This window comes from Pseudorca crassidens, chromosome 10 (assembly GCF_039906515.1).
Source record: "Pseudorca crassidens isolate mPseCra1 chromosome 10, mPseCra1.hap1, whole genome shotgun sequence".
Lineage (NCBI taxonomy): Eukaryota > Metazoa > Chordata > Mammalia > Artiodactyla > Delphinidae > Pseudorca > Pseudorca crassidens.
In genome coordinates this window covers 54109184-54136676 of record NC_090305.1, presented here as the reverse complement: position 1 = coordinate 54136676, position 27493 = coordinate 54109184, and the positions used below count along the sequence as shown (strand labels likewise).

Here is a 27493-nt window from a genome sequence, read left to right as displayed (position 1 = left end):
CTATACTTCAATAAAATAATTTTTTTTAAAAGTAAAACAAACTGCTTGAACAGTAAGATCCAGTTTTTGTTTTAAAAAGGGGACCTAACAAATGTGTGCTTGCTAAAAAGACTGGCAGGGGAGACAACAAACATTAATAGTGATTATCTCAGGATGTAGGGACTGTCTATCAGTCATTTTCACTTTCTTCTCTACACCTCTCTGTTGTGTGAAACTACCTTTTATAATCAGGAAGAAAACAACAAAATGATTAATTACATAATCAAAGAAACACACGCCCATTTGCCGTGGTTGGGCAGGCTCTAGCAAGGGAGGGCTTCATTTCATTCAACTTGCCTGGACACCAACCAGAAAAGTCAGGTCGTCCAGAGTAACAAAAGACACCGGACTGAATCTTAAAATCCATGATCACATTCTGACCGTGCTAATATCTGCTATGTTTGAGTCATTTACTCTTTATTTTTTTTTAATTTAATTTAATTTAATTTTTTATACAGCCGGTTGAGTCATTTACTCTTTGGCTCTCTTATCTCCTTATCTGTCCAATGGGATGGTTAGACTCAATTACTGCCAAAGCACCTGTTTCTCAGTTTTCAAAACTCCCAGCTCTGATGCAAGCCAGCAGCAGTGATGGTAACTGATCCTGTTTTAAAGGAAAGCCAGGGGAAGGATGCTAAATGGTCCTCAACCCCCATCTGCCTCTGCCCCCCACGAACCACTCTATCATGGGTAGCAGGAGGCTTCCTGCCAACAGACATGAAAAGCCATGCTCAGTTCAGACACAGGACCAGCATGTGGTCCCATCAGCAGAAACTTCTCCAGAGCCCTCAATCTAGAATCTTTCTTCTCCCCCTGTTCCTTTGTTCTGGGCGGGTTCTCACAGCTTCCCCATCCACCACCGAAAATAACCCAGTCACTTCAAGAGAGCTTTGGAGCACACAGACCATGCTGAGCAATTAGGCCTTCATGGTGCCACTGCTGGCGAGTTGTCATTAGTTTAATGAAGGACTATTAAAAACACATAAAAATCTCAACCAACAAAAATAAACAACACAGCCAAAGCCAGCATCTTAAATGTATAGCAGGCCGTGTGCAATGTGAGAATCCCCCACCAGCATTCAAAAAGACAGACTGGGGCTTCCCTGGTGGCGCAGTGGTTGAGAGTCCGCCTGCCAATGCAGGGGACACGGGTTCGTGCCCCAGTCCGGGGAGATCCCACATGCCGCGGAGCGGCTGGGCCTGTGAGCCACGGCCGCTGAGCCTGCGCGTCCGGAGCCTGTGCTCCACAACGGGAGAGGCCACAACAGTGAGAGGCCCAAAAGATGGACTGCCTGGGAGCCCAAGTCTTTCATTGGCTTCAATTTTTAAAATTCTCATTGTATGGAGACGTGACCACACATACACACACGATATTAATTCTACAAAGTGGTTTTCAATTCTGACCAGGAAAAAAGGTGTACACTTTGGAGAAAGCATGGGAAGGCACTCTTTGGACTGGTCTCCCCTGCATTCTTTTGATCTTTGCAATTTTCACCTGACAAAGTGAGGCGAATGCCAGATTACTTAATTTCCTGCCCTAGGTGCTCAAATTCCTGAAAGGCCGCTTCTGCTACAAAAGAAATTAATCAAAAGTGACTCAAAGGGGTTATCCATTCACATGGAAGCTCTTTACTTCCCCCCCCCTTTTTTTTTTTTGAGATGGCAGCGAAGGCAGCTTTGATTCCAAGGGGAGAAGGATGAGAAGATGCAGCCCAGCTTCCCGTGGGCTGTTCCCCATAGTCAGGATAGAGGGACCCCGACCACGACTTTTAAAGGCAGAGGGGAACAAGCCAGGAGCCCAAGACCAAGTGCGGAAACTTCCCTTGACCCTCCCAAGCCACTAGCCAATAGAAGCTGGTTCTTTAATCTGATCTTTTCCCTTTACAGGCAAAGATAAAGCTGTTCTTAGAAAGACCTGTCAGCAGCAGATTGGTTTTTTTCCTTTAAAAACAACCAACCAACCACACCATCAAACCAGTAGAGTAGCATCATTCAGAGGGGCCAAGTTCCTCTTCCTGCTCAAGACAGTAAGTAGGAGAAATGTATAAATTAATAGAATACTTCACTCCCAGGTAAGACTCCACAATCAAAGTAGTCCCTGGCTTTCCAAATGTTAGTGCTGTCAATTTCCCAAAGAACAAACACCCACGCTTCTCCCAGATTTACAAATAAAAGCCAACCATGAGTGGGAGAGGAAATCTAACCGCCAAGGAAAGGCTGGGGCAAAGCAGGAAGTGATAAACAAGGCTGCCGATTCACTATTCTCCCCAGAAGTACGTGCACAGAACACAGAGGCCATTCTTCAGGACTGGCTGCAATGATGCTAGCAGTGGCCCTGTGTGATCACTCCTCCTGTGAGCAGAAATATCAAGGCTGCTTTACCTTCAGAGCACCGCACAGTTCAACCGTGTCTGCATCATCCACCACCGTAATTCGAAAATTTGGAGTCTGCAGAAGTTCTTTGAAGAGAAGGCCGTTCTCTATTACCTTGCTGCCTATTGAAAGGTTAGAAAAAAGGAAATTAGTAACAGCCTCTCATCTTAATTTTTGCATCTAACACAGTTTAAAATGACGTTTTTCTGATTACAAAAATAACATATTTTCCTGATAGGAAATTTTGAAGAGTCATAGGACTAGAAATAGAAAATTAAAATATTCCACAATCCCACCACAGGATCATTAACAATTTGGCATACATCTTTAACTTACTGAAATAGGAATATACATAGTTTTTCTCAAAATTGAGAACATATGTGATTTCATAATCTGCTTTCCCCCGTTTATGGCAGGAATAATTTTCAGTGACATCATACACTTTCTACTTTACTTTAAATGGCTGCTTTGCAGTTTACTGCATCCATGCATTATATTTTATCTAAGCATCTTTCTATTATTTGATATCTAAAACTGTTGCAACTTTTTGCTACCATACACACTTATAAGCTCCTTCCAGGGGAGGAAAGTACATCCCTTTCTACCAGCATTTGGCTTGACCAGAGGATGTGCCTGGACTCACAGAGGGTGGGACAGATTTCCCCACCCCTTGACCTTGGGCTTAGTCATGTGACTGGCTTTGGTCAGTGGGACATTAATAGACCTGACACAGTGGAGGCCTGAAGCCTATTTGTGCAGCAGTAGGGCTGGTTCCCTTGTCCCTCTGCCTTCACTGTGAGAATACATCCTGGCTGGCCCGCTGGACTCTACAGGAAGATGAGACAAAGGAGCAGAAGGACCCCAGCTTTGATCCGCCAGCCTCCAGCGGACCCACAGCTAACCCACGTGTTAGCTGTGCTTATTTTGGATGCCACTGAGAATCTGGGATTGTTTGTTACTTAGCATCACTATGGCAACAAGAGAACTGATATAACATCAACAAACATGTTCCTGATAATTGTGGAAGACGGAAATGCATTCAAAGGGTCCTCATTTTTGTTCCCGTTGTATCCCCTCCCTTGGGACCGTGCTTAGAATGACACAGAGGATCAGTACTTTTCACCTTATTTTTTTGGTTAGCGACTTTCAGTTCAAAGCAAAAATAAAACTTTACACATAGAGCCTGATGTGAGATCTGCTCTGGTTGGTGGGATGCAGCGTGGCGCTCTGCTCTGGGAGGGCTCCAGAAATCAGGATGATAAAATTCACCAGCCAAGACCTAGCTCCCACGTGATGATCTCCACACAGAGCCTGGGGACTATGGCACTTTGGCCCTTCCTGCCTCGAGGTTCTCAAGCCTATTCCCAAGCTTGTTTTCACATTACAATCACCCAGGATCTTTAAAAACACGAAAGTCTGGCCAAACCCCAGACCCATTAAATTACAAGCTCTGGGGTGGAGCAGGCATCACTAATTTCTGAAGCTCCCCAGGTGACTCCAATGGGCAGACAAGTTGGCAAACCTCTGATTTAACCTCCTCTAGCCTCATGAGTAAAACACTATGGCACTCAGGACTGGCTGAGGTTAAATAGGAATCAGGTGTGAAAACAGCCTAGGCTCACAACGATCACACAAAGGTCTATATAATAATAATAATAAGATAGCTGATACTTACATGCCTATGACTGATTTGCCCCATTGACAGACAGGAGGCCCAGAGAGGTTTACCAAGTTGCCCTAGGTCACACAGCTGGTAGGAGGTAGAACCCCAATTCTAACCTAGGTGCTCTGGCTCCAGGGCCCGCACTCCCTCTCTACACTATGTTCCTCTCAGGGGTGGGAAAAGAGAAGATAAACAAGCAACAAACATCACAATCAGAACTATAGTCTTCCAACGCAGGAAAAAAAGAGGATTGTCAACAATCAAAATTACACCCAGAAGTAATATAATGTCAAAATGATCCAGGGGAGAGTGGAAAGAGGGTGGGAAACAGGTGAAATATGGCCAGCCAGCAGTTAATCATCACTAAAGATGGGCAGTGGTGTCATGATACTGTTCTCCCTACTTCTGTTTGGTTTAAGGAAATTTGCCATCATATAATAAAATATTTAAAATACTTACACCCGATACTCAGAAACACATTTTCAGGACCTCCCTGGTGATCCAGTGGTTAAGAATCCATGCTTCCAATGCAGGGGTTACGGGTTCGATCCCTAGTCGGGGAACTAAGATCCCGCGTGCCGTGCTGTGCGGCCCCAAAATAGACAACAACAAAAAAAGAAACACATTTTCTATTCTACAGGAATTGCTATGATGTCATTTAGCTGAGTTCTCCTCTGTCCAAATATTAGAAGTATGTCCGCTTGAGCAAACTGTTCTCTTCCTTTTTTAAACAGTCCTCCAGACCAGCAGCACCGTTTCTTCACCTGGGTTGGGCAAACCAGCCCTGGTCTCACATTGTGATGTTATTCCTGTCTTTTTCCTCTGTCCTCACCGTCACGGCCACTGCCTGGTGCCTCTGACACGAGGGAGGCTCACAAGCATTACAGACAGGCCCTCACTCCTCCCACTCGAGCCACTTTAATCCAACCATCAGCAGCTGTGAGTAACCTGACACATGGCAGGGAAAAGACTGTTCTCCATTTGCCACTGATACAAGGTGGCATCTGCTGGTACCTCTGTGGCTGCAAATTACACATGGTGTCCATTAGATAGGTGAGCTTGATTTACAGCAATCTTACATTTTCTCAAATTCACCTTTTATTTATTTTTATTTTTTTCCATTATGGTTTATTATAGGATATGGAATATATTATATATTGAATATAGTTCCCTGGGCTATACAGTAGGACCTTGTTGCTTATCTATTTTATATATAGTAGTTTGTATCTGCTAATCCCAACCCCACCCCCTTTCCTCTTTGGTAACCACTGTTTTCTATGTCTGTGAGTCTGTTTCTGTTTTGTAAATAAGTTCATTTGTATCATATTTTAGACTCCACATATAAGTGATATCAAACGATATTTGTCTTTGTCCGACTCACTTCACTTAGTATGATAATCTCTAGGTCCACTCATGTTGCTGCAAATGGCATTATCAAATATACCTTTTAAATTTTTAGATCTTTTACTGTTTTAAATCATGGATAAGAAAGCACTGACCATATTATTATTACCAGTCATGAGCAGTGATGCAGCAAGCAGGGACCCATGGCACCTGGTCCAGAACAGGAAAGGCCCATCAGCCACATGGAAGGGCTTCCCAAACTCAATATGAACCAAAAGACAGGAAAATTCCACTTCTCTTCCACACCAAGTTTTGGAGATAATCAACCTATTTAATAAGACTCCTTCAAAACACTCATCTGTAATTCCCTATTGTTTGTGTACCTAGAAGCTCCTTCTGCATAGAAGGGGCTTATGAATCCTTGACATTTCGCATCATGACTGATACATAACAGACTTTGAACAATATTTGTGGGTTGAGTGGAAGTCTCGGACTCTGTGAAGTCAGTCCCAAGGAGGAACGGATTTCTCACCACGAGGGGGTGCTGCAGTTCCCCATGCTCCTTAGTATTTTTACCAGACACTGAAAACAATGCCATCTTCCTCCTCCTCCACAGGAGACTCAAGTGGACTAAGATTCCTGAATCTGTCATAATTAAAAATGAGTTGGCTGCTAATGCCATCAAGAAAGGAGACCTGGATAACCACAGCACAACGATCAAATCCGGAAAATTTAACCTTGACACAATTATCTAACTACAACCCATATTCAAATCTCCCCCATTACCCCAGTGTCGCCTTTATGGCAACCAGGATCCAGCCCAGGATCCTGCACTGCACTTAGTGGTCAGGTCTCTCTAGACTTCTCCTTTAGCCTTTCAATATCTTCTATGACACTGACATTTTTCAGGAGTGTGGACCAGTTGTTTTGTACCAATGTCCCTTCCTTTGGGCTTGTCTGATATTTCCTCACAATTAAATTCAGATAAAATAAAAAAAATTTTTAAATATCACTTTCCTGTTCTATCTTACTTTCAACAGTTAATTTAATTTAATTCAGGTCACTCTTACCAGCCATGGACCAACCCACAGAGAAGGCAGTAGAAGCACTGGGTAAACAGAAGCCAGAGGAAGAGATGTAACTTCAGTGCATTTGTCTGTGTTACACACCCAAAAAGTCTAATGCACCCAACTGGGAGAAACAAGGCCAAGAGGCATGTAAAAATCCTAGCTAAAATCTACAGGGTTTTTTTTGGCTGCTTCAGGTCTTAGTTGTGGCATGTGGGATCTTTCATTGCAGCATGGGCTCTTCGTTGTGGCTCACAGCCTTCTTTCTAGTTATGGTGTGCAGGTTTTCTCTCTCTAGTTGTGGTGCGTGGGCTCCACAGAACGTGGGCTCTGTAGTTTGTGGCACACAGGCTCTCTCATTGAGGCGTGAGCTCAGTAGTTGTGGCACATGGGCTTAGTTGCCCCCGGCATGTGGGATCTTAGTTCCCCAACCAGGGATCGAACCCGCATCCCCTGCATTGGAAGGTGGATTCTTCACCACTGGACCACCAGGGAAGTCCCTCAAATCTACAGTTTTGAATCAAGGATTGGAGAAGTCTCAACCCTATAGAATGATTGGTGTAACCAGTCAATCCTAACCAACTGATTAGCAAATTGATTACTGGCAAATAGGATTGAGCTGGAACAACTAGTTAACAATTATTTTTGAAAAATAAAAGTAATTACACAACAATTTGACAGGCTACATTAAAAGCATAGATGAATAAAAGAACTAACTGTGAAAGAATAAAACCTATATACAGACTAGCACACATATGAAAATTTTTTTTCTGGAAGGATACATAGGAACTGCTAAGAGTGATTCTCTTTGGGAAGAGGGAATAGGTGGGAAATTACAATCTTAATTCTAATTTATACCTCCTTGTACTATTTGAATTTTCTTACCTGTGACTACATTGCTCTTGTAAATATCAACCTGGGTAATGTTATTATAGGTCATTTTGTTTTCCTCCTTTTACTATTTGTGATATCTCTCCTCTCCAAAATTACTGTTTCTCCCCCCTCAAAAAAAATTTTTTAAGTGCCCAGATAAATGGATTGCCAACAGAATGCTACGCAACTATGAAGATGTATGCTGATAGAAGTAAATGAAACAATTATAAAAGAGTATATAACAACTACAGCCGTAAGTAGTTTGCCACAAATAGACAAAAATAATGAAATTTAAATGAAATTAAAAATGGTTTTTGTAAGTCAGAGAAAGACAAATATCATATGATACTGCTTATATGTAGAACCTAAAAAAAGTGGTATGAATGAACTTATTTACAAAACAGAAATAGTCGCAGACATAGAAAACAAACTTATGGTTACCATGGGGAAAAGCAGGGGGAGGGATAAATTAGGAGTTTGGGATTGACATATGCACACTACTACATATAAAATAGATAACTAATAAGGGCCTACATATAGAGCACTGGGAACTCTACTCAATACTCTGTAATTACGTATATGGGAAAAGAATCTAAAAAAGAGTAGATATATGGGTACGTATAACTGATTCACTTTGCTGTACAGCAGAAACTAACACAACACTGTAAATCAACTATACTCCAATAAAAATTTTAAAGAAATTTTTAAAAAATGGTTTTCTTTCGATTATCTCTATTTTCCACTGTAATCAGATAATGTCTGTACAACAGAGCTTCCTTTAACAAAGCTGCCAGGGAGAAATGATTCACATTGCTGGTGTGTTTGACAAGGGTGGAAGTAAGTTCTGGAGTGGTAGATAAACTTAAATACACTTCTGCAAAGCACCTGCAAACCCAACAGTATTACTCTTCTGAAGAGTCCTATAATATGGGCACTTGGGAATTCCAAAGCCCTTTTTAAAAGAAACAAAAATTTTCACAACACCAATGTATAAGAGTAGAAAGAGCTTTCTGTTTCAAGAAACAGGAGACCCAAGTTCACGCCTGGGTTCTATATTAGCTGTGTGACCTTGGGGCTGGTAACTTACTCTCCGGGCCTTGGGCTTATTCACCTGAAAGTGGGGATCATTCCCATTAATTTCTAGATCTCCTTGGAATCTAATGAGGATCCAGATCCTGGCATTTGTGAGTAAAGAAAAGCTGGGTTTCCCTTAAAAGAAGACGTACCAGAGAACTTGCTTTCCCGGATCCCACCCCCCCCCCCACCCCCATGTAAGAAGGCAGCTAGCTGTCTGCAAGCCAGAAAGAGAGCCCTCATCATAGAAAAGTGTTGGTTAAACCTTAATCTTAGACTTTCTAGCCTTCAGAACTGTAAGAAATAAATTCCTGTTGTTTAAAAAAAGAAAAAGAAAAGCTGGGTTTCTAAGGCCCCACCATGGATGTAACCACCTGCTTCTTGGTACAAGTACCCTTGTGTTTTTGTGTTTAACCTCGATAATGCATTACTGGATCACAGCAGGTCAACATGGTCTCCTTGGCTTTACTTTCACTCCAGAGGTTACTGAAATGCTTCAGTCCCACAGAATGGCCTCCTACATAAAATTCCCACCCCACTGAATGTCCACCCCAAGAATGTTAAGGGCAGGAGGGAAGAGTCCACTATAGAAAATTCCAGAAACGGAAAGTGTGCCTGTTAAGACACCCAATGTCCCTTCCCCAGGTGGCCCTCACCGATGGTGGTCTCGCAGAACTTCCCAGCGGCCACCTCATTGGCAATGTTGGCTCCCATCAACACGCTGATGTCAATGCCCATCTTCTCTCGGATGATGTCGGAAATGAGCTTCAGCCCCTCAGGACCCTCGTCTATGCCCTGCAAGGATGTCAGCAAGTTAGGGGAAAACGAACCACCAAGGACAAGAGGCAGGAGATCATTGCTTTATAGGTCACCTAGATTCAGACTTCCAATGGCATACGCAACTTGAAAAACCTCTCTTATTTACAACAGTAAACAGACATACTGTGTATGTACCATTTAAAGAGTAAAATTAAATGAAAATGTAACCACCCAGGTTAAGAAAGAGAACATGAAGGACACCACTGAAGTCCCCTGTGTCTCTCCCCAAGTGCATCCTCCTTATTAGTGTTTCCTGGTCCCCACCAGGGTGAAGCCCTATCCTGAATGCTTTATGCCCTGTTCCCTTGCTTTTCTTGATCATTTTGCCACATAAAACTACACCTAAACAGTAAGTTATATCAGTATATTTTTGAAAACCTATAAATGAAACTGTACTGCTCACCTGTGTGCTGTTTTGTGCTATATTATTACTTTGGAGATTCACCCACACGGCTGCACGAATGCTCTGGTTCATTCCCATTTACTACTGTGTAGTATTCCATCATTCATCTGTCCAGTTTATTGATGACTGACATTGAACTGTTTGCTTTCGTAAACATTTACCTATGAACACTATGGAACACACTCTCTCACAGAGGGTTCTTCCCCTGGCAGCCTGGGGAAGTTTATGGACTCATTCTCAGACTTCATATGCATAAAGCAAAATACATAAGATTACCCAGGAAGACAATTATACTGAAATATAGTTATCAAATGTTAAAAAAAAAAATTTGTGACAAAGTAGTATATGTATGTTATCAATGTAATTATAAAAAGATGTCATGGCAGGTATAATAATTACCATAATTTCCAAGTAGTGATGAGCATAAATGATACTTTGAGATATCTGAAGCCGCTGTAAAGTGATACGAAAATACCTGTAATTTCTATTGATCACAGGGTCAAGGTCCTGCTAGTACTACTGTCATTGAAACTCTGGCCTGTGGCCTTCACTCATAAGCGAAGGAAACACTTGTTTCAGTTAGAGGTTAAAATGAATAAAAATGCAATTCCGCCCCCACATTTAGGACCATGAACTCTTGAATTCTATCTGTGGACCACTGTGGGTGGTTTGTGGACTTCTGGTTAAAAACTCTCTCTTTTGGGAATAAACCCAGGAGTGGGAAGTAAAGATGATTAATTTCCCAGCGAATGCAAACCAGGTAAGATTTCCAGAGCTGGTGGTTCTTTCTTTGGGGGACCCCACTCTCGCGCCCCCCGCCCCTGCCCCTACGAACCCTCTCTACATAGAAAGCAGCCCCTCCTAAATGTGAGAGGAGCAAGGCTCGTGGATGGCGTGGTTTTGATTCTCTTCCAGGCATCTTTAAAAAACCAAATCCAAACCAGCCATAACTTCCCTTCAGCTCCTTATCTCCAAGAGGTGAAAGAGGAAAGGAAGTTCCCAGTAACCGGCACGCAGCGAGGGCCCGTCACCTTGATGAGGGTGATGCCTAGCGCGTCCTTGGGCACCCTCCCCGTGATCTCTTCGCAGATCCGGTGGATGAACTGGTGGGGGATGACAAACACCAGCAGGTCTGCGTCCTGCACGGCCTCGCTGAGGTTCGCAACAGCAACCTGCGAGGGCGAGGGGGACACGGTTACTCCCAGTCAGAAACACATCTCTCCACGCGCTGACCAGGCATCAGATGCCTCTGCTGTGCAGACTGACAGTCAAATCAGAGCTGTGTTTGCGCTGCCTTCCCCACTCGGGACGTGCAGACGTGCATCTGAGGCCAGCAGGGTCCTGCCTCTGCTGCTTACCAGCTGGGGGAGTGCCCTACCCTCTCCCCACCTCAGTCCCCTTCCCTGTAAAAGGCGGTCATAACCATCCTGTGCGGGTGGTTCTCTGTTGCTCTCCCACCCACCCCCACCCCACTCCCCCGCATCCATTTCTACCATTCTTTGCCCCACTGTCTCCCCAGGAGGCTGCACTCTGTGGGCTGTTTCCCCAGGTGCCCTTGCTCTCTGGCTTCCAGGTGGCTTCAGCCCAAGGCGGGTACTGTCGGGGGCTCCAAGGTGGGAGGAGAAACAGGCAAGGTGTTGACTTGCTCCTGGGGCCACTCCTACCCGGCTCGCAGGGCTGCTGGCCTGGCTTCCTTCTACAGCTCCACCTCCTGACCTGGTCTGAGGCAGCCCCTCTTCCACGTCTCTAAGCTCTGGTGGGGCCGGTGGAGTGACACTGGTCTGTCCCCTTGCCCTTTCAGGGGTGGCCATGGCTTCCTGCTGCTGCTAATCTCTGGATACTTCACTGAGCCCTTCTGGTTCCCCTGACTCCGCCCATGCCTCTGTCAACAGTCCTATGCTAAGCTCTCCTATGTAAGCACTTTAAGAGCGCTGTTGTGAAGAATAAATGACATAGAACAGAGTCTGGCACCTGGTAGGCACTCAATAAATGTCAGCTATTATGATGATTTCTTCCCTTCAGATAAGTACAAAGATGGGGTTTAAAATTTAATGTGGGCACGTACACACACACACACACCCCCCCCCAGAGGCAGAGGTGAGGCCACCAAGTGAGGACACAGGGGCATGTGGTCTCTATCAGAGACTGCCTGTTGTTGCCCAATGTCTGTTCTCCCCCTTCTTCCTCAGCAAGAGAACCCCCAGTTTAGGGTGAGACTCATAACTGCCAGGAAAGAAGGCTACATCTCTAATCTCCCTTGCAGCTAGGTGCCCTGTGTGACTAAGTTCTGACCAATAAGGTGTAAATGGAAGTGTTGCGTGTGACTTCCAGGAAATGCCTTTGAAGGCCTTTCTTCCTCCTTTTGCCAGAGGGAATGTGAAGAGATGGCTGGAATTCAGGCAGCCATCTTGGACCATGAGGAAGAAAGCAAATGCTGAGATGGCAAAACAGAGTCCCTGACATCATGATGCATCATTATGACAAATGTGGTTTTTTTTTTTTTTTGAAAAGTATATAACAGATTTCTTTTTTATTTACAATCAAGTTCTGTTGGGCAACAAAATTAAATAAATAAAAGATGTGATGAACGTCTTTTATCTAAGAGAAAAAAAGCACAAACGTTTACTTTGCTTAGGTCACTGTTATTTTAGGTTTTCTTTTTTTTTTCCTTTATTTATTTTTAATTTTTTTATTTTTTGGCTGTGCCACATGGCATGTGGGATCTTAGTTCCCCAACCACGGATCGAACCCACGCCCCGTGCAGTGGAAGTGTGGGATCTTAACCACTGGACCGCCAGGGAAGTCCCTATTTTAGGTTTTCTGTCGTATATACCCGAACCTAACTGAAACTGACATAGTTCCCATTAAGCACTCCTGGTTCCCAAAATGAAGGGAATTGGATGCAGAATCTTCCCTGAGGAAGTGCTATCTGCCACAGGAACATCATTCAGAATGGATAAGCCTCCTAGGAAATCTAGTTTGGGAGTTGTGATGGAGATGCCAACTGCTTGACAAAATTTCTTCTCCCCTTTCTCCATAAACACAGAGCTGCAAGCTGGTCACTGGTCACCTAGCTCAGGACTGCATTTCTCAGCAGTCATTGCAGTTACACAAGGCCAAGGACCAAGTTCTCATCAACAGAATGTGAGACGGAGCACTGCACACCACTTAAGGCCCAGAGCCCTTAAAACATTGGCTGCTTCCTCCACACTTTCCCTTCCTACTTTTGTGCTAGTTGACAACCTAGATCTAGGAGATGACACAGAAATGATGAAGAAAGATGGGACCAAGAACAATGGTGTGAAGCAAAGCTGCTAGACCACTATTACGTGAGAGGGAAATAAAATCCCTTTGTCCTTTAAAAGTCACATCATTGTCTCTCCTCACAGCTTAGTCTAGCCTATTAACTAACGTGTGCAAGAGTTACTCCCTCACTGAAAAAATTCCCCAAGGGAATCTACCTGGCACTATTTCACTCCCTCCTCCCTTTGGCTGGTATGCAAGACCTGTCATTTACCACCCAGCCTTCATTCCCCTTCTTTCTAGCAAAAGTGCCTCTAAATTTCATTTCAAAAGCTACTGCTTTCCCATTCTACCATGCAATTTGGGTGGAATGGGCCCCCCGCCTGCTCCATGGATGGTCCTTAAGTTGTCCAAGCCAATGGGCACATAAAACAATAGGAGCCAATGTTTGCTGGAGCTTCTGAGGAACAGTTGCTTCCTTATACTTCTGCAACAGCTATTGGGTCTTTCCTTGAAAAATATGGGATGACAGTGCAAGGTCTGGAACAGCTACAACCATTTTACAAATGTGAGGGGCAGAACCTAGACCTGCCAAGGGGCTCCCATGTGAATGAAGGCAGAGCAGAGAAACAGAGGAAAACAGGGAGGGCCTCACTGACATCACTTAAGCCACTGTTTCAGGCCGCATCTGAAACCGGCCATATAACCCAAAACATCAGCTTAAGCTGATCTGAATGGCAACAAAGTCGTTCCCCATAGAGCAGAACACAACCCGGAGCTTAGCACTTCTCCCTCCTTATTCATACCCCCAAAGGCCGGGGGAAACCTGCCTTCCTCTTCAAAGGGTCTTCTTCAGGTTGGTAATCCAGGCTGGATAGCAAGGATTCATCACCAAAACTCTACCTGCCTATTAGTTCCCTGGCATCTGGAGATTCTACCTCCTCCAAAAAAGCAGTTACTTATTCTATTTCATTAGCCCCGATGCCAACATACAATGGCTCTGTTTGTCCCTGATTGGCAAGGCTCATTATGTTCATACACATACACACATTATGTTCTTCTCCCTGTGGTCCCAGCCAGAAGCACCAGCCTTTGTAAGACCTCTGACCCCCCAACTCCCCCTTGGGTTACTAGCCTTACTTAGGTAGGGACTTCTGCTCTCGACCCCCTTCTCATACAGAGCCTGGCCACCTAAGTTTTAATGAAAACCCTTCTTCTCTGGACCTGTTGTTTCTCCTCTTCCCCATCCATCTCCACACACACACACACACACACACACACACACACACACACACACACACACACACACACACACACACACACACACACACACACACACACACACACACACACACACACACACACACCCTTGTACTTCCCTGACATGGTGAGATAAAAAGGACAGCAGAACCAGAGAAAAGATGGAAAAAATGTACGTTTGTGTTCCATGTTTGCAACTGATCAGCTGTGGGACCTGCACAGATGACTCCTGTTCACTGACAGTCACCCCGCCTACAGAATGGGGATAAAAATCACCTTTCCTAACAGCTATTTCACAGAGCACTTTCAAATTCATATAAGTAACAGCACTCTGCAGTGATACGAAACAAGTGAAAGAGATTACTCATCAGAAAAATCTACCTGCCTCCTATAAATTCTTAACCTTTAAGGCATCAGCCCATCCCTATGTCCCCCGCTACAAAATATTCCCATGGAAGCTGCCAGAGGGCCCAGGATTTCTTCCTGTCTCTTACATTTCCTTTCTCAACAAATTAAAGAACTTGTGGTTGGTTGGGAGTGACGGGTCTCTGGGACAATATGCCTGGGGGCTCACTCAGCGTGGACTGATGTCCTTCCATTGTCCTTGACCTTGCCCAAGTGCGTAGGGTTTAACCCGCAGAAGCAACCTGTAACCCGAGCTGCATTTGTGTGGTGCACACGGCCCGTGATTCCTGTTACACAGGATCAAAATGAGCTCTCCTCAACGAACGCAGTAAATCAAATACCCTCTTTCAGAATTAAAGCTTTAGCTAAGCCTCTATCTTATCTTTTACCCTGAACCAAATCGGGACACTGCTTTGGAAACGCTGACCTATTTCATGGGTCACCTGCCAAAATCTTCCGGAGAGTATCCACCATTAAAGATCCTGAAATGTGTTGGGAAAGACAGCTCAGAAGAAAAGGGCTTGCCTTTCACTGGCAAGGAGGACAGGTAATCAAATCAGAACAAAGGCATCATGGCTGGTCCGCTTGATGCCAGGAATCCAGGGCTCTTGGTCCAAGATAATAAAGAAACTAATAATAATTAAAATCATTTAAAACAGAGCCAGTAAAGTCTGTGGGCCAAGCCTGAAGGTTCTTTTGTTTCCCCCTGGATTAGCTATCACTGTGCAGTGTGTGGGCATCTTGCCCCACCTCTACCATGAGTTAGATAACTGGACACCACAGGCAACTCGCCTACATTCTTCAGGGAATAAGCATTTAGGTTAAACACAACAGCATGAATAATACACAGAGCAAAGTACAGCTGGCACACAGTAGGGGTTCAAAAATATTGTGATTTCCTCCTGTTCTCCTAACCTCAACATAGGCCAAGATTGTAGGTGAAATTCACATCCTTGGCTCTACACTCAGAAAAATGATTCTCAGGTACAGACAACCTTACCTGATGATTCTTATATAAATATACCAGCGTGGTAAGTGAGGTTGCTTCTGGGGGGAAAAAAGAAAGCTGCAACCCCCTGAATTCCACAATACTATATGAGTAATATAAACTTATTATGTAGACCAGTGGTGCCCAAACTGTGGTTCCTCAACCAACAGCATCACCATCACCCGGGAAATCCTTAGAAATGCAAATGCCTGGGCCTCCCCTGAGACCCAGTGAATCAGAAACTCCAGGGGTGGATCCAGTGATCCCTGTTAAGCTCTCCAAGTGGTTCTGAGGAACACTTAGGTTTGAGAAGCAACAGTGAAGATGAATCCTCCAATGAAAATGAAAAAGCTAAACTCAGGCAGGAAAGAGTTAACACTGAAGCTCCTACTGAACTGATATTCTAATTTCCAGAAGCCTTTAAACCAAAATTAATAGATATACTCGCAACCCTACTACCCAAGTCAGTGGTCATTTTTTTTTTTTTTTAAATTATCTTGGCCTAACCCTCCATCCCACAGGACACCACCGAAAGCACTGAAACAGAACACTCCAGCCTGGTTAGTTCTCCCTCAACCATGTCTGCTGTCCCTGGCACTAAGCCAAACCACAAATAATGCCTGGCACTATTCCAGGCACTGAGGACGCATCAGTGAATGCAGGCCTGGGCAAGGAACCAAATCCTGAGAGTTAGTAGCAAAGAAAAATATCTAAATTGGATTTCAAAACTTAAAATTTTTTGTACTTCCCTGGTGGCGCAGTGGTTAAGAATCCGCTTGCCAGTGCAGGGGACATGGGTTTGAGCCCTGGTCCGGGAAGATCCCACATACTACGGAGCAACTAAGCCCATGTGACACAACTACTGAGCCTGCGCTCTAGAGCCCACAAGCCACAATTACTGAAGCCCACGCACCTAGAGCCCGTGCTCTGCAACAAGAGAAGCCACTGCAATGAGAGGCCCGTGCACCACAACGAAGAGTAGCCCCTGCTCGCCACAACTAGAGAAAGCCCACACGCAGCAATGAAGACCCAATGCAGCCACAAATTAATTAATTAAGTTTAAAAATGATATCAAAACTTAAAATTTTTACACTTTAAAGGATACCATCAAGAAAGTGAAAACTCACAGAATGGGAGAATATACTTCCAAACTATGTAGCTGAAAATGGATTTGTATCTAATAAAGAATCCTTACAACTCAGTAATAAAAAGACAACCCAGGGCTTCCCTGGTGGCGCAGTGGTTGAGAGTCCGCCTGCTGATGCAAGGGACGCGGGTTTGTGCCCCGGACCGGGAAGATCCCACATGCCGTGGAGCAGCTGGGCCCGTGAGCCATGGCCGCTGAGCCTGCGCATCCGGAGCCTGTGCTCCGCAACGGGAGAGGCCACAATAGTGAGAGGTCCGCGTACCACAAAAAAAAAAAAAAAAAAAAAGACAACCCAATTTTTTTAAATGGACAAAAGATCTGAATACACATTTCAGATATATAAGATATACAAATGGTATACTGTTTTATATTTTTCAGATATAAAAGATATACAAATGTCCAATAAGCACATGAAAAGATGATCAACATCATTAACCATCAGGCAAATGAAAATCAAAACCACAATGAGATACCATTTCATACCCACTAGGATGGCTGGGATCAAAAAGTTAGATAATAACAAGTGTTCGTGAGGATGTGGAGAAACTGAAACCCTCACACACAGCTGGTGGGAATATGTATAATGGTGTGGCCACTTTGGAAAACAGTCTGGCCAGTTGCTCAAAAAGTTAAACAGTTGCCATAAGACCCAGCAACTGTACTCCTAGGTATATACTCAAAAAGAACTGAAAACGTATTCACACAGAACACTTTACACAAATGTTCCCAGCAATATCATTCATAATAGCCAAAAAGTGGGAACAACCAAAATGTCCACCAACTGAAGAATGGATAAACAAAATATGGTACACCCATGAAACAGAGTATTCAGCCATAAAAAGGAATGAAGTACTGATGCAGGGTACAACGTGGATAACCTCGAAAACATTATGCTAAGTGAAAGAAGCCAGTCACAGAAGATGACGTATTGTATGGTGCCATTTACATGAAATGTCCACAACAGACAAATCTAGAGACAGAAAGTAGATTAGTGGTTGTTTAGCGCTGGGGACAGGAGGAAATAAGAGGTGACTGCTAAAGGGCATGAGGTTTCTTTTTAAGGTGATGAAATATTCTATAATTGATTGCAGTGATGGTTGCCCAACTTTGTGAATATCCTAAAAACCACTGAATTGTACACTTTAATGGTAAATTGTATGTCTGTGAATTCTATCTCAATAAAGCTGTTTTTAAAAACAGAGCTGGCAAGGCTTAGGAGGCAAAGATGTGGGCTTCCCTGGTGGTGCAGTGATTGAGAATCTGCCTGCCAATGCAGGGGACATGGGTTAGAGCCCTGGTCCAGGAAGATCCCACATGCTGTGGAGCAACTAAACCCGTGCGCCGTAGCTACCTGAGCCTGCGCTCTAAAGCCCGCAAGCCCCAACTACTGAAGCCCACGCACCGCAACGAGTAGCCCCCATTCCCCGCAACTAAAGAAAGCCCGTGCCCAGCAATGAAGACCCAACGCAGCCAAAAATAAATAAATAAACTTGGGGAAAAATAAAAAGAAGACGACAAAGATGAGATGCCATGACAACTATAATTCACAGAAGATGCTGCAATTGTCAATACTGGTGTCACACTGAGGTTGGTTAAAGCTGGACTGAGGCAGAAGAGCTCTCTACCTGGGTGACCTCCTCTAAACAAAGGCCCTGGACAGACAGCCATAACACAGGACCAACAATTTTTAGCCTGCAGTGACAGGAAATAAGAAATGTTCTTCCATTCAGGTCTAAGGGGAAATCAGAAACCCAGACTGCCCCAGTTTTTAGTGAGAAGTTGATGACATGGTCATGTCATTGTTACAGAAGGTTCCCCTGTGGAGGGGTCACATATGAGCACGTGATGACCTGGAGAAGGGTCAGGCGGGCAGCAGTCTGGGGGCACCAAGCAAGGATGACTCAGAGTCTCAATCAGCAGAAGTGGCAGACGTCATAAAAAACAATTGGACATAGATGAAATGCAGCACATCTCTTCTGCTTGAATCCGCAAGACAGAAATGAGTAAAGCCAGCTTTTTAGCTCTAGATCCATATTCGCTCTGAGTCAATTAATCTTATGTCTGGCTTTTCATCTTAAAAAATGGTAACAATGATCGGTCTTGGTCTAACACTAGTTGACTTTTTAAATGATCGAATGAGGTATTTGAAAAACTCTGAAATAAACATAAAATTTTTTTTAAAAAACCAACAAAAACAAAGCCCTGGCTTTGTAACAGATTCTTAACACTAAACAATGTATGTGAATCATCTCATTTACTCCTCACAGCACCGCTAAGGAAACTACTCACAGGGGCCCATCTTACCAAGAGGAGGGGGGCTGCCCAGGCTCACTCAGAGCAGGCCCTCGACTCCAAGGTGTGCCCATCACCACCATGCTTCACCACTGTTCAACTTTTAAAATTACTTATCATGAGACATTTCATACATACAAATTCTAGAACCTAGAAAGCACAAAGAAAAAACAAACAATCAAGCACCTGTGTACCTTCTGCCAGCTTAAGAAATAAAACTTTCCAATACCCTGGGCGTCCTCTACCAAGTGCCAGCAAGGATGTGGAAGGATGTGAGTTCTCAAACCCCACTAGGTGTGTGGAGATGGGCACAACTGAAACAGGAGGGAAGGGGGCAGGGCACAACCTTTAAAAGAAGGACAGCCATTGAGGATACAACATACACTGGTTAGAACCAATTAGGCCCAAGATGGCAGAAGATTCGACTTCCGGTAGACCTTGAGCCTCATTAAGCTCTCATTATAATACATTAGCATATGCTAAACAACACACCCACAGGCACCATGACTGAAGGCCCCCCATAAACGGCCCAAAAGTGGGTGGGGTCCAATTGCTGGAAATTCTCACCCCCTCTCCAAGACTGTTAGAATACTCCTCCCACTCATTAGCCTATGAAATTAGCCAGCCTGTGAACACTAACAACCCTGTAACCCCGAGGCCTCTGGCCTTCTGAGATGACCCACACTCTGTCCGTGGAGTGTGTTTCTCCCTGGGTGCTCTTGCCTTTTGAGACGGACTGCATTCTGTCTATGGAATGTGTATCTCTCTAAATAAATCCACTTCTTACCTATCACTTTGTCTCTCACTGAATTCCTTCTGAGCTGAGACATAAAGAACCTGAATTTCAGTAGGTCCTGATACCAGGTGTATGATTTTAATTAAAAGACAGTGGGTTCAAGTCCCAATCTGGGTTGTGCAGTTTCACTATCATGCTGGAAACCAGTGGTGCCATCTGGCAGATTACAGGCTGCATCCCTGTGACCCAGCGATGCCATCCCTGCGACAGAGACAAGGCCTTTCCCAGGGGCACTGTCTATAACAGCAAATGACCGGAAACCATGCAAATGTCCAGTCCAGGGAACGGATACACTCATCGTCATGAGCCTACAAGGCTTCAGATATCAACCATCTGGGAGCAGAGAGTTCCTCCCTCGTCCACACCTGGGCACCCAGGAAGGTGGGGGGTGGAGTCAGTCATGGGCCAGGCTCTGAGGGACATGGCTCTTGACTCCCTCCTTCCCCCCTGCTCCCCTGTTCTCTGTGCAGGCAGAGAACCATCGGGCAGATTCACCTCCCCCCACGTTCCCTGAGCACTACGCTAGGAACCTTGGTAGAACGAAACCCCAGAAAGTCAAGCCCACATGCCTGGGGCAGGTGGGGGTACAGAGTGCTCCACACAGAGTGGAAGGAACTCTCTACAGAAGGGAAGGAGTAATTGATCCCGACAGGTATGAGAAGGGAAGCTCGGAGGAATGGTCTGCACCAAGCATGGTTAGAGATGACCTCAGAGGCCTTCCAGAGCCGCGGGAACAGCGGCACCTTTACTCTTTCCATCAGATACTTGGGTAACTTAACTGCCCAGCTCAGAACCCTAGGGAACCTTCCTCTCCTCACTTACTGCACCAGGAGTAACTGCAGGGAAACGCTGCCCGGTCCTAGTGCAGTGACACAGGGAAGTCATCAAGTCATCACTGTCTAAAAGGCCATGACTCAGCAGGCTCAGGAACAGGTGTGCCAGCCACCAGCTCTGTGACCTGGGGCAAGTTCATTAACCTCTCTGAGCCCTGGTTTCTTCCCCTATAAAATCAGAATCACCATCACAGTAAGAAAGCTAATAACACCAACCTAAGAGGGTCACTGAGAACATTAAATGAGACTGTAACCAGACAGGGATGGGGTTCCCTGGAGAAATAGAACAAGGCATGGCTTTCTTGACAAAAGAGAAGCCATCTTTGGCTTAAGCCATTTTGTGATCTGAGCCACAGTGCTTGCCTTTGAACAGGTCTCAGTAATTAAGGATCAAAAGGACAAACTTATCAGGCAAGAGAAGTAAGAATAGCAAAGATAACACATCAGTTGTAAAGACTCCCAGTTAGACTGGCCTAAAGCACTATCTTAAGCGGTTTGCAGGATTTAAACCAGCCTCGGGTTTAAACACCACCAGATCAACTGGAACCTAAGGAATGATGATGTTGACCATTTCTGACCCTTGTAACTTTCAATCCACTTTAGCTTGGACTCACTCAGTCCACCACCCAAGCCCCTTCGTGAGTATGCATGTTCCTGTAGCTTAAAACTTCCCCAATTTTTCCTCTCCCCCTTTCCTTTGACTATAAAATTGTAGCCCACTTAAACCTCAGGGCAGAGCTCCCTCGCCTGACCGCTTGCATCTCATACAAGCGTCCTATATTAATAAATCTACTTCTTGCCAAAAAAAAACTTCCCCAATTTTGTTGCTGGGGAGACACTGCTTTAGGAAAGATCCTTGGTGTTCTCCTTACTTGTTCCAAGTAATAAATCCAAGAGGTAAACCCAGTTTCCGGGTAACATGATGATATATGTAAACTACTTTGCACAGGGCTTGACACCAATGAACACTGTAGCCAAAGGCAACTGGAAATCCTCAATGAGCAAAGTCTTTGCATCTCCAAACTTGCTGGCATTCATCAGCCAACAAATCTGTCTCCCCTGCTAGGAGTCAGGCAGCCACCTGGGCTGGTTTTCAAACAGACTCTTACAGAAAGCCATCCAGGGGTGAATCTGGAACAGGAGTTCATGAATTCCACTCACACAAGCTGCCGGGTCACCATTTTCATTCTCAGGCTCACCTTCTTCCTCTGCAAGTCACTGGAATGAGGCAATAACCTAGATTTTTCCTGCTCAGGCCTAATAAGCTGGAATTTTAAACTGTCAGTCTTCCCATTTTCTATTTTCTCCAATCTTACTTGGTAATTTAGGTCTTGACCTTGGTTTTAATCACAGACCAATAAAACAGGAGGGAAGGGGGCAGGGCACAACCTTTGAAATAACGACATAGCCCAAGGACATGACATAAACAGATTAGAACCAAATGGGTCCAAGATGGTGGACAAGTCAACTTCCACCAGCCCTTGAGGCTCAGTATATGCTCACTGTAACATAAGGATCAAAAAGTGGGCGGTGGCCCAATTCCTGGAAATCCCCGCCCCTTCCCAAAATAGCTGGAATACTCCTACCACTCATTAGCCTATAAAATTACCCACCACTATAAAAACTGACAACCTCATACCCTGGTGCCTTTCTCACCTTCTGAGATGGCCCACACTCTGTGGAGTGTGTTTCTCTCTAAATAAATCCATTTCTTACCTTTCACTTTGTCGCTCACTGAATTCTTTCTGAGATAAGACATCAAGAACCTGAGCTTCGTTAAGTTCTGAAACCAGGTGTGTGACCTCAGTTGGAAGACTGTGGGTTTTGGCTGGGTTTGAGTCCCAGCACGTGAGTTCAAGTCCCAATCTGAGGTGCACGGTTTCACCAGTGCATTAGCTGGCCTAGGGATGGACCAAAGTCCATGCGCTTAGAAAGGGTATGTGAAATAAAATTCATATTTTGTGGCAAGACAAGAAAAAATTAAACAAAAAAAATTTTCTTTGCCCTTTGGCCTCCTCTCTCCCTTCTACTGTGCATTGTGTATCTGCATTACACATGGACCAAACCTTCCCCATCGGCGGAAATACCTGCTCAACCATGAAGAGCAACGTTCTCTTAGCATCAAGGAGACAACTCCTTAAACATAACATTCCTTCTTTATCTTGTACAGATTTGGATTGTATGAACTGTCAGTAATTCATTTAACATAAAGCCCTCTGTCTCAAAAAACATATGTAACTATGCCTTGACTTCTAATGGGCAGAACAGTTCTCAACACTGAGATGCTATTCCCAAGTTATAATCCTCAATTTGGCTCGAATAAAATTTCTACTTCTTTCTTAGACCGACTGATTAATTTTTCGTCAACAGGTATCTCGGGAGTTACCAAGAGACACAATACAAAGGCAAAATTATTAGTTCTAGCTTTGATGTGACCACCACTCTGAATGCCAAGAAAGTAGCCTGTGATGAGCTGCAATGTGTTTCCCCAAAATTCATATGCTGAAGTCCTAACTCTCGTACCTCAGAATGCAACTGTATTTGGAGACAGGGTCTTTGTAAAGGTTATTATGTTAAAATGAGGTCACTGGGGTAAGCCCCATTGCAACATGACTGGTGTCTGTCTTAGGACACAGATACACAGAGGGAGGACCATGTGGAGACACGGGAAGAAGAGAAGTCCAGGAGAGGCCTCAGAAGAACCAACTCTACCAACACCTTGATCTTGGGCTTTGCAGGGGAGTAGATTTTGCCACCTCAAAATATGCCTCTTTGGCACATTAATTATTATTATTTTTTGCGGTACGCGGGCCTCTCACTGTTGTGGCCTCTCCCGTTGCGGAGCACAGGCTCCGGACGCGCAGGCTCAGCGGCCATGGCTCACGGGCCCAGCCACTCTGCAGCATGTGGGATCTTCCCGGACTGGGGCACGAACCCGTGTCCCCTGCATCAGCAGGCGGACTCTCAACCACTGCGCCACCAGGGAAGCCCTGGCACATTAATTATTTTAAGGTGGTTGTTTTTTAAGAAACAGCAGACAAGGAGGAAACTGAAAACCAAGTAGGAGTTGTCCTTTTGTAAGAAACATTTACATTCATGAGGGAAATCTCCATTTGTAAGGGGATCTCCCTCCAAGTACCTGGAAGAGCTGGGAGGACCAAATCTCTAGAAACTCTCAGGAAAGGGGAAGGCACTGACTTAAATCTGCGTAACCACCTTACCCTTGTTTACTGTGCTTTCCCCATCACCTCCCAGAACTGACTATCCCCACCTTCAACATCCTCTTTTGTCTTTAGCTGAGGATAATATTTAAGATGAGGGCTTCCGCCATTTTGGTGAATGACGTAGTTTTCCTGGGTCTCTCCTATGCATACATGTTATTAAACTTTTGTTTGGTTTTCTCCTGTTAATCTGTCTCATGTCAACTTAATTCTCAGACCAGACAGAAGAACCTAGAAGGGTAGAGGAAAATTTCTTCCTCCAGACAACGTGAAGCCTCCAGATCTGTGAGAAAATTAATTTCTGTTGTTTAAGCCACCCAGTCTATCGTACTTTGTTATGGCAGCTCCAGCAAACTAACACAAGGCCCACGTTCAGAGTCAGGAAAACCAAAACGGACCAAGCAATGAACCTGGTGGTAGAGAGGAACAGGAGACCGGGGAAGCAGGTTTCCCATCTGCCCACGTCCCAAGTGCTAACTCAGCTGAATGTAACTTTTAGAATTAACCAAAGTCTTACCACGTTTTCTGGCAGCTTGTGTCCAGGGAGATATTTTACATTTTCATGGTCATTATTTATGATGTCTGTCAGTTTTCTCCCATTAACCGTTTCTTCAAAGACCCACATCTTGACCGTGGAGGCAAACTTCTGAAGTTTCTTGACATTATCACCAATTATTTTTGCAACAGCTGAACCCCTGCAAAAGAAACAGTGGAAAAGAAAACAAACTCACTCGAGCAGAAGAGAAAAAGCACTAGATTGTATTTCAGGAGACTTGCGTTCTGATTCAAGCACTGAGCTTAGAACTCAGATGTGATGTCGTCTCAGCCGCAAGCTGTTTGTTCGTTTGGTTTTTTAATAAATTTATTTATTTATTTGTTTGTTTTTGGCTGCATTGGGTCTTCGTTGCTGCGTGCAGGCTTTCTCCAGTTGTGGCGAGCAGGGACTACTCTTCGTTGCAGTGCATGGGCTTCTCATTGCGGTGGCTTCTCTTGTTGCAGAGCACGGGCTCTAGGCATGTGGGCTTCAGCAGTTGTGGCTCGTTGGCTCTAGAGCACAGACTCAGTAGTTGTGGCACATGGGCTTAGTTGCTCCGTGGCATGTGGAATCTTCCCAGACCAGGGCTCAAACCCATGTCCCCTGCATTGGCAGGCTGATTCTTAACCACTGCGCCACCAGGGAAGTCCAAACTGTTTGAAACTTAGTTGTTTTCACTTGGAAATACCACCCCATGATCAGGAAAGCCCCAGAATTTGCTACAAGGTCAGAAAGCACCACCCCTTGAAACTAGTAAGCACCAACCTATCTTGGAAGAGAGTATCACAGAAGGAAGAGAAATCCACCTGAAAGATGGCATAAAAATAACACTTCAAGCGTTCATGAAGTCTCCGAAGCAACTAGGCTATATTTCAAATCCATCAAGATTAACATGCAGCTACCGTAGAATAAGCTGTGTTCTGGTGAACTGCAACAGGCTCCATGTGCAGTCATAAAGGAAAGACAAGCCCCAAGTGGATTCCAGAAAAGGAGCAGAGCAAGGGCATGGGTCCCCCCAGAAGACACCCAGAGGCCTCTAAAAGCTCCCTTTTTTCTGCATCTCTATTCACCAAACCTTTTCTGGTAATGAATCAGTCTCCAATAGGCTTTCCCACAGGGGAAGAGAAGATGCTAGTTAACGCCAGTCCTCTGCACAAGAGCCGCGGGTGTGCGGCTGGTCCCCGTGGCAGAGGTGATCATGGTCAGCGGGTACCTTGCCCATCTCACAGGTGTGTTGAGTGCACACTGATTGGGCCGCGGGTGGTACCTAATCCCGGCTGAACCAATCAAGTTCTTTTACAGGAATCTGAACAGAGAAATAGTTTCTTAGATAACTTTCCTGGTGTGAGGAGCAAAGGAAAGAATGGTAAAGAGCACCTTGAGAATTCACGTGTCAGGGCATTCATTATTTTTTCTAATGATTTTTCCTAACGATACAGACAATTTGTGAAATGGAGTAAGGGGTGATGACGGAAAGGGGGTGGGACCAAGCTGATGCAGAAGAACAGATTGGAGACAGTTATCCTTATGTTTATCTTTGGCTGCACAATAGAATTACCTGGGAGACTTGGCATTATCACCAATTATTTTTGCACATAACACCTTGGGCTAGATGCTGGTGATATAAAAGGCACAGCTCTCAAAAGCTTCCCACCCAATTGAGAGATGAACAAGGTAAAAGGAATTCACAATCCTGTGTGTGATAAGAGGTGAAAGGGAATGAGGGACACGAGATTAGAAGGGTAAACTGCGAGGGACTTTTAACATAAAGGACTCAGATGCAACCCAGGTAATCCATGGGAAGGCTCGCCTGCCCAGCGTTCAGCTGAGGGAACCACGGTGGACAGACCTGGCTGGGGTCCAGGGAGAAGACATGGGAACGGTGCTGAGGAAGACCATACCTCTGCAGACAAGCAAAAAGGGCTTCATGCATCAGGGATGGGAAAAGCAGGCAAAGCAGAGCTTCCAGCCAACACTGAGCTAATCACAGACACGTGAGGGAGCCGGGCCAAGCCAAGAACTAACCAGCTGATCCAGAGATGCACAAGCAACAACATGTGCTTGTTATTTTCAGCACCGAGTTGGCAGAGGGTGGGCTGTTTTGCAGTGGTAGCTAAGGGATGCATCAGACTCAGCAACGCTGAGGTAACTCCAGGTAATTCTGGGCCAAGCTATTGGATCTGCCACTCATGGATGGGGGAGGGGAGGGAAGGGAGGAGATGGACACCGGGAAGAAGCATGAAATTCAATTCAAGAATGAATCCAGGGAGGGACTTCTCTGGTGGCGCAGTGGTTAAGAATCCTCCTGCTAATGCTAGGGGATACGGGTTTGAGCCCTGGTCCAGGAAGATCCCACATGCCGCGGAGCAGCTAATCCCGTGCACCACAACTACTGAGCCTGTACTCTAGAGCCCGTGTGCCACAACTAGTGAAGCCCGCGCGCCTAGAGCCCATGTTCTGCAACAAGAGAAGCCACTGCAATGAGAAGCCCGTGCACCACAACGAAGAGTAGCCCCTGCTCACCGCAACTAGAGAAAGCCCCCACGCAGCAAAGAAGACCCAACTCAGCCAAAAAAAAAAAAAAAAAAAAATCCAGGGAGATGAACAAAAAGATTCTAATGCCTATAAGGCCTAGTCTTGTTCTTTCTATATAACTTATACAATAATATATTTTTTGGGAGATCAGAAATGAAAACACTTTAATTTGTTCTGCTTTAATCTCTTTCAGTACTATCTCCATTTGAACCAAGGATTTTCTTTGCTGTCCACCTTTTCTGTGTTGTTTATAAAACCTCAAAAGTATATAATTCACCTCAACATAATAAAGGCTATATATTCTATACGACAAGCCCATAGCTAACATAGTACTGAATATTCTTACCACCAAAAATGGGGAGATGGGGGCAGGAGGAAACTCTTGGAGGTGATGGATGTTTATTACCTTGATTGTGGTGATGGTTTCATGGGTGTATCCCTATCTCCAAACCCATCAAATATTAAGTATGTCTGAGTTTTCTGTGTTTCAATTACACCTGAATAAAGTTGTTTTTGTTTTTAAGTATAATCCATACCCAAAACTCCTTTGTGGCTCTGAAATGGTACTAAATGTGTTTGTCAC

General features: G+C 44.7%; 1 protein-coding gene across 3 annotated transcripts in view; it reads right to left on the bottom strand.

Annotated features, from left to right (window-relative positions):
* The window catches only part of GPD1L (glycerol-3-phosphate dehydrogenase 1 like), a 56920-nt gene that overhangs the window by 19815 nt on the left and 9612 nt on the right, over positions 1-27493 (bottom strand). For all 3 annotated transcript variants that reach the window (XM_067753594.1, XM_067753596.1, XM_067753595.1), the window contains exons 2-5: positions 24358-24535; positions 10687-10827; positions 9090-9228; positions 2422-2534 (exon numbers count right to left, since the gene is read on the bottom strand). In XM_067753594.1, the coding sequence (XP_067609695.1) occupies positions 2422-2534; positions 9090-9228; positions 10687-10827; positions 24358-24535 (571 nt within the window). The remainder of the gene's footprint in view (positions 1-2421; positions 2535-9089; positions 9229-10686; positions 10828-24357; positions 24536-27493) is intronic.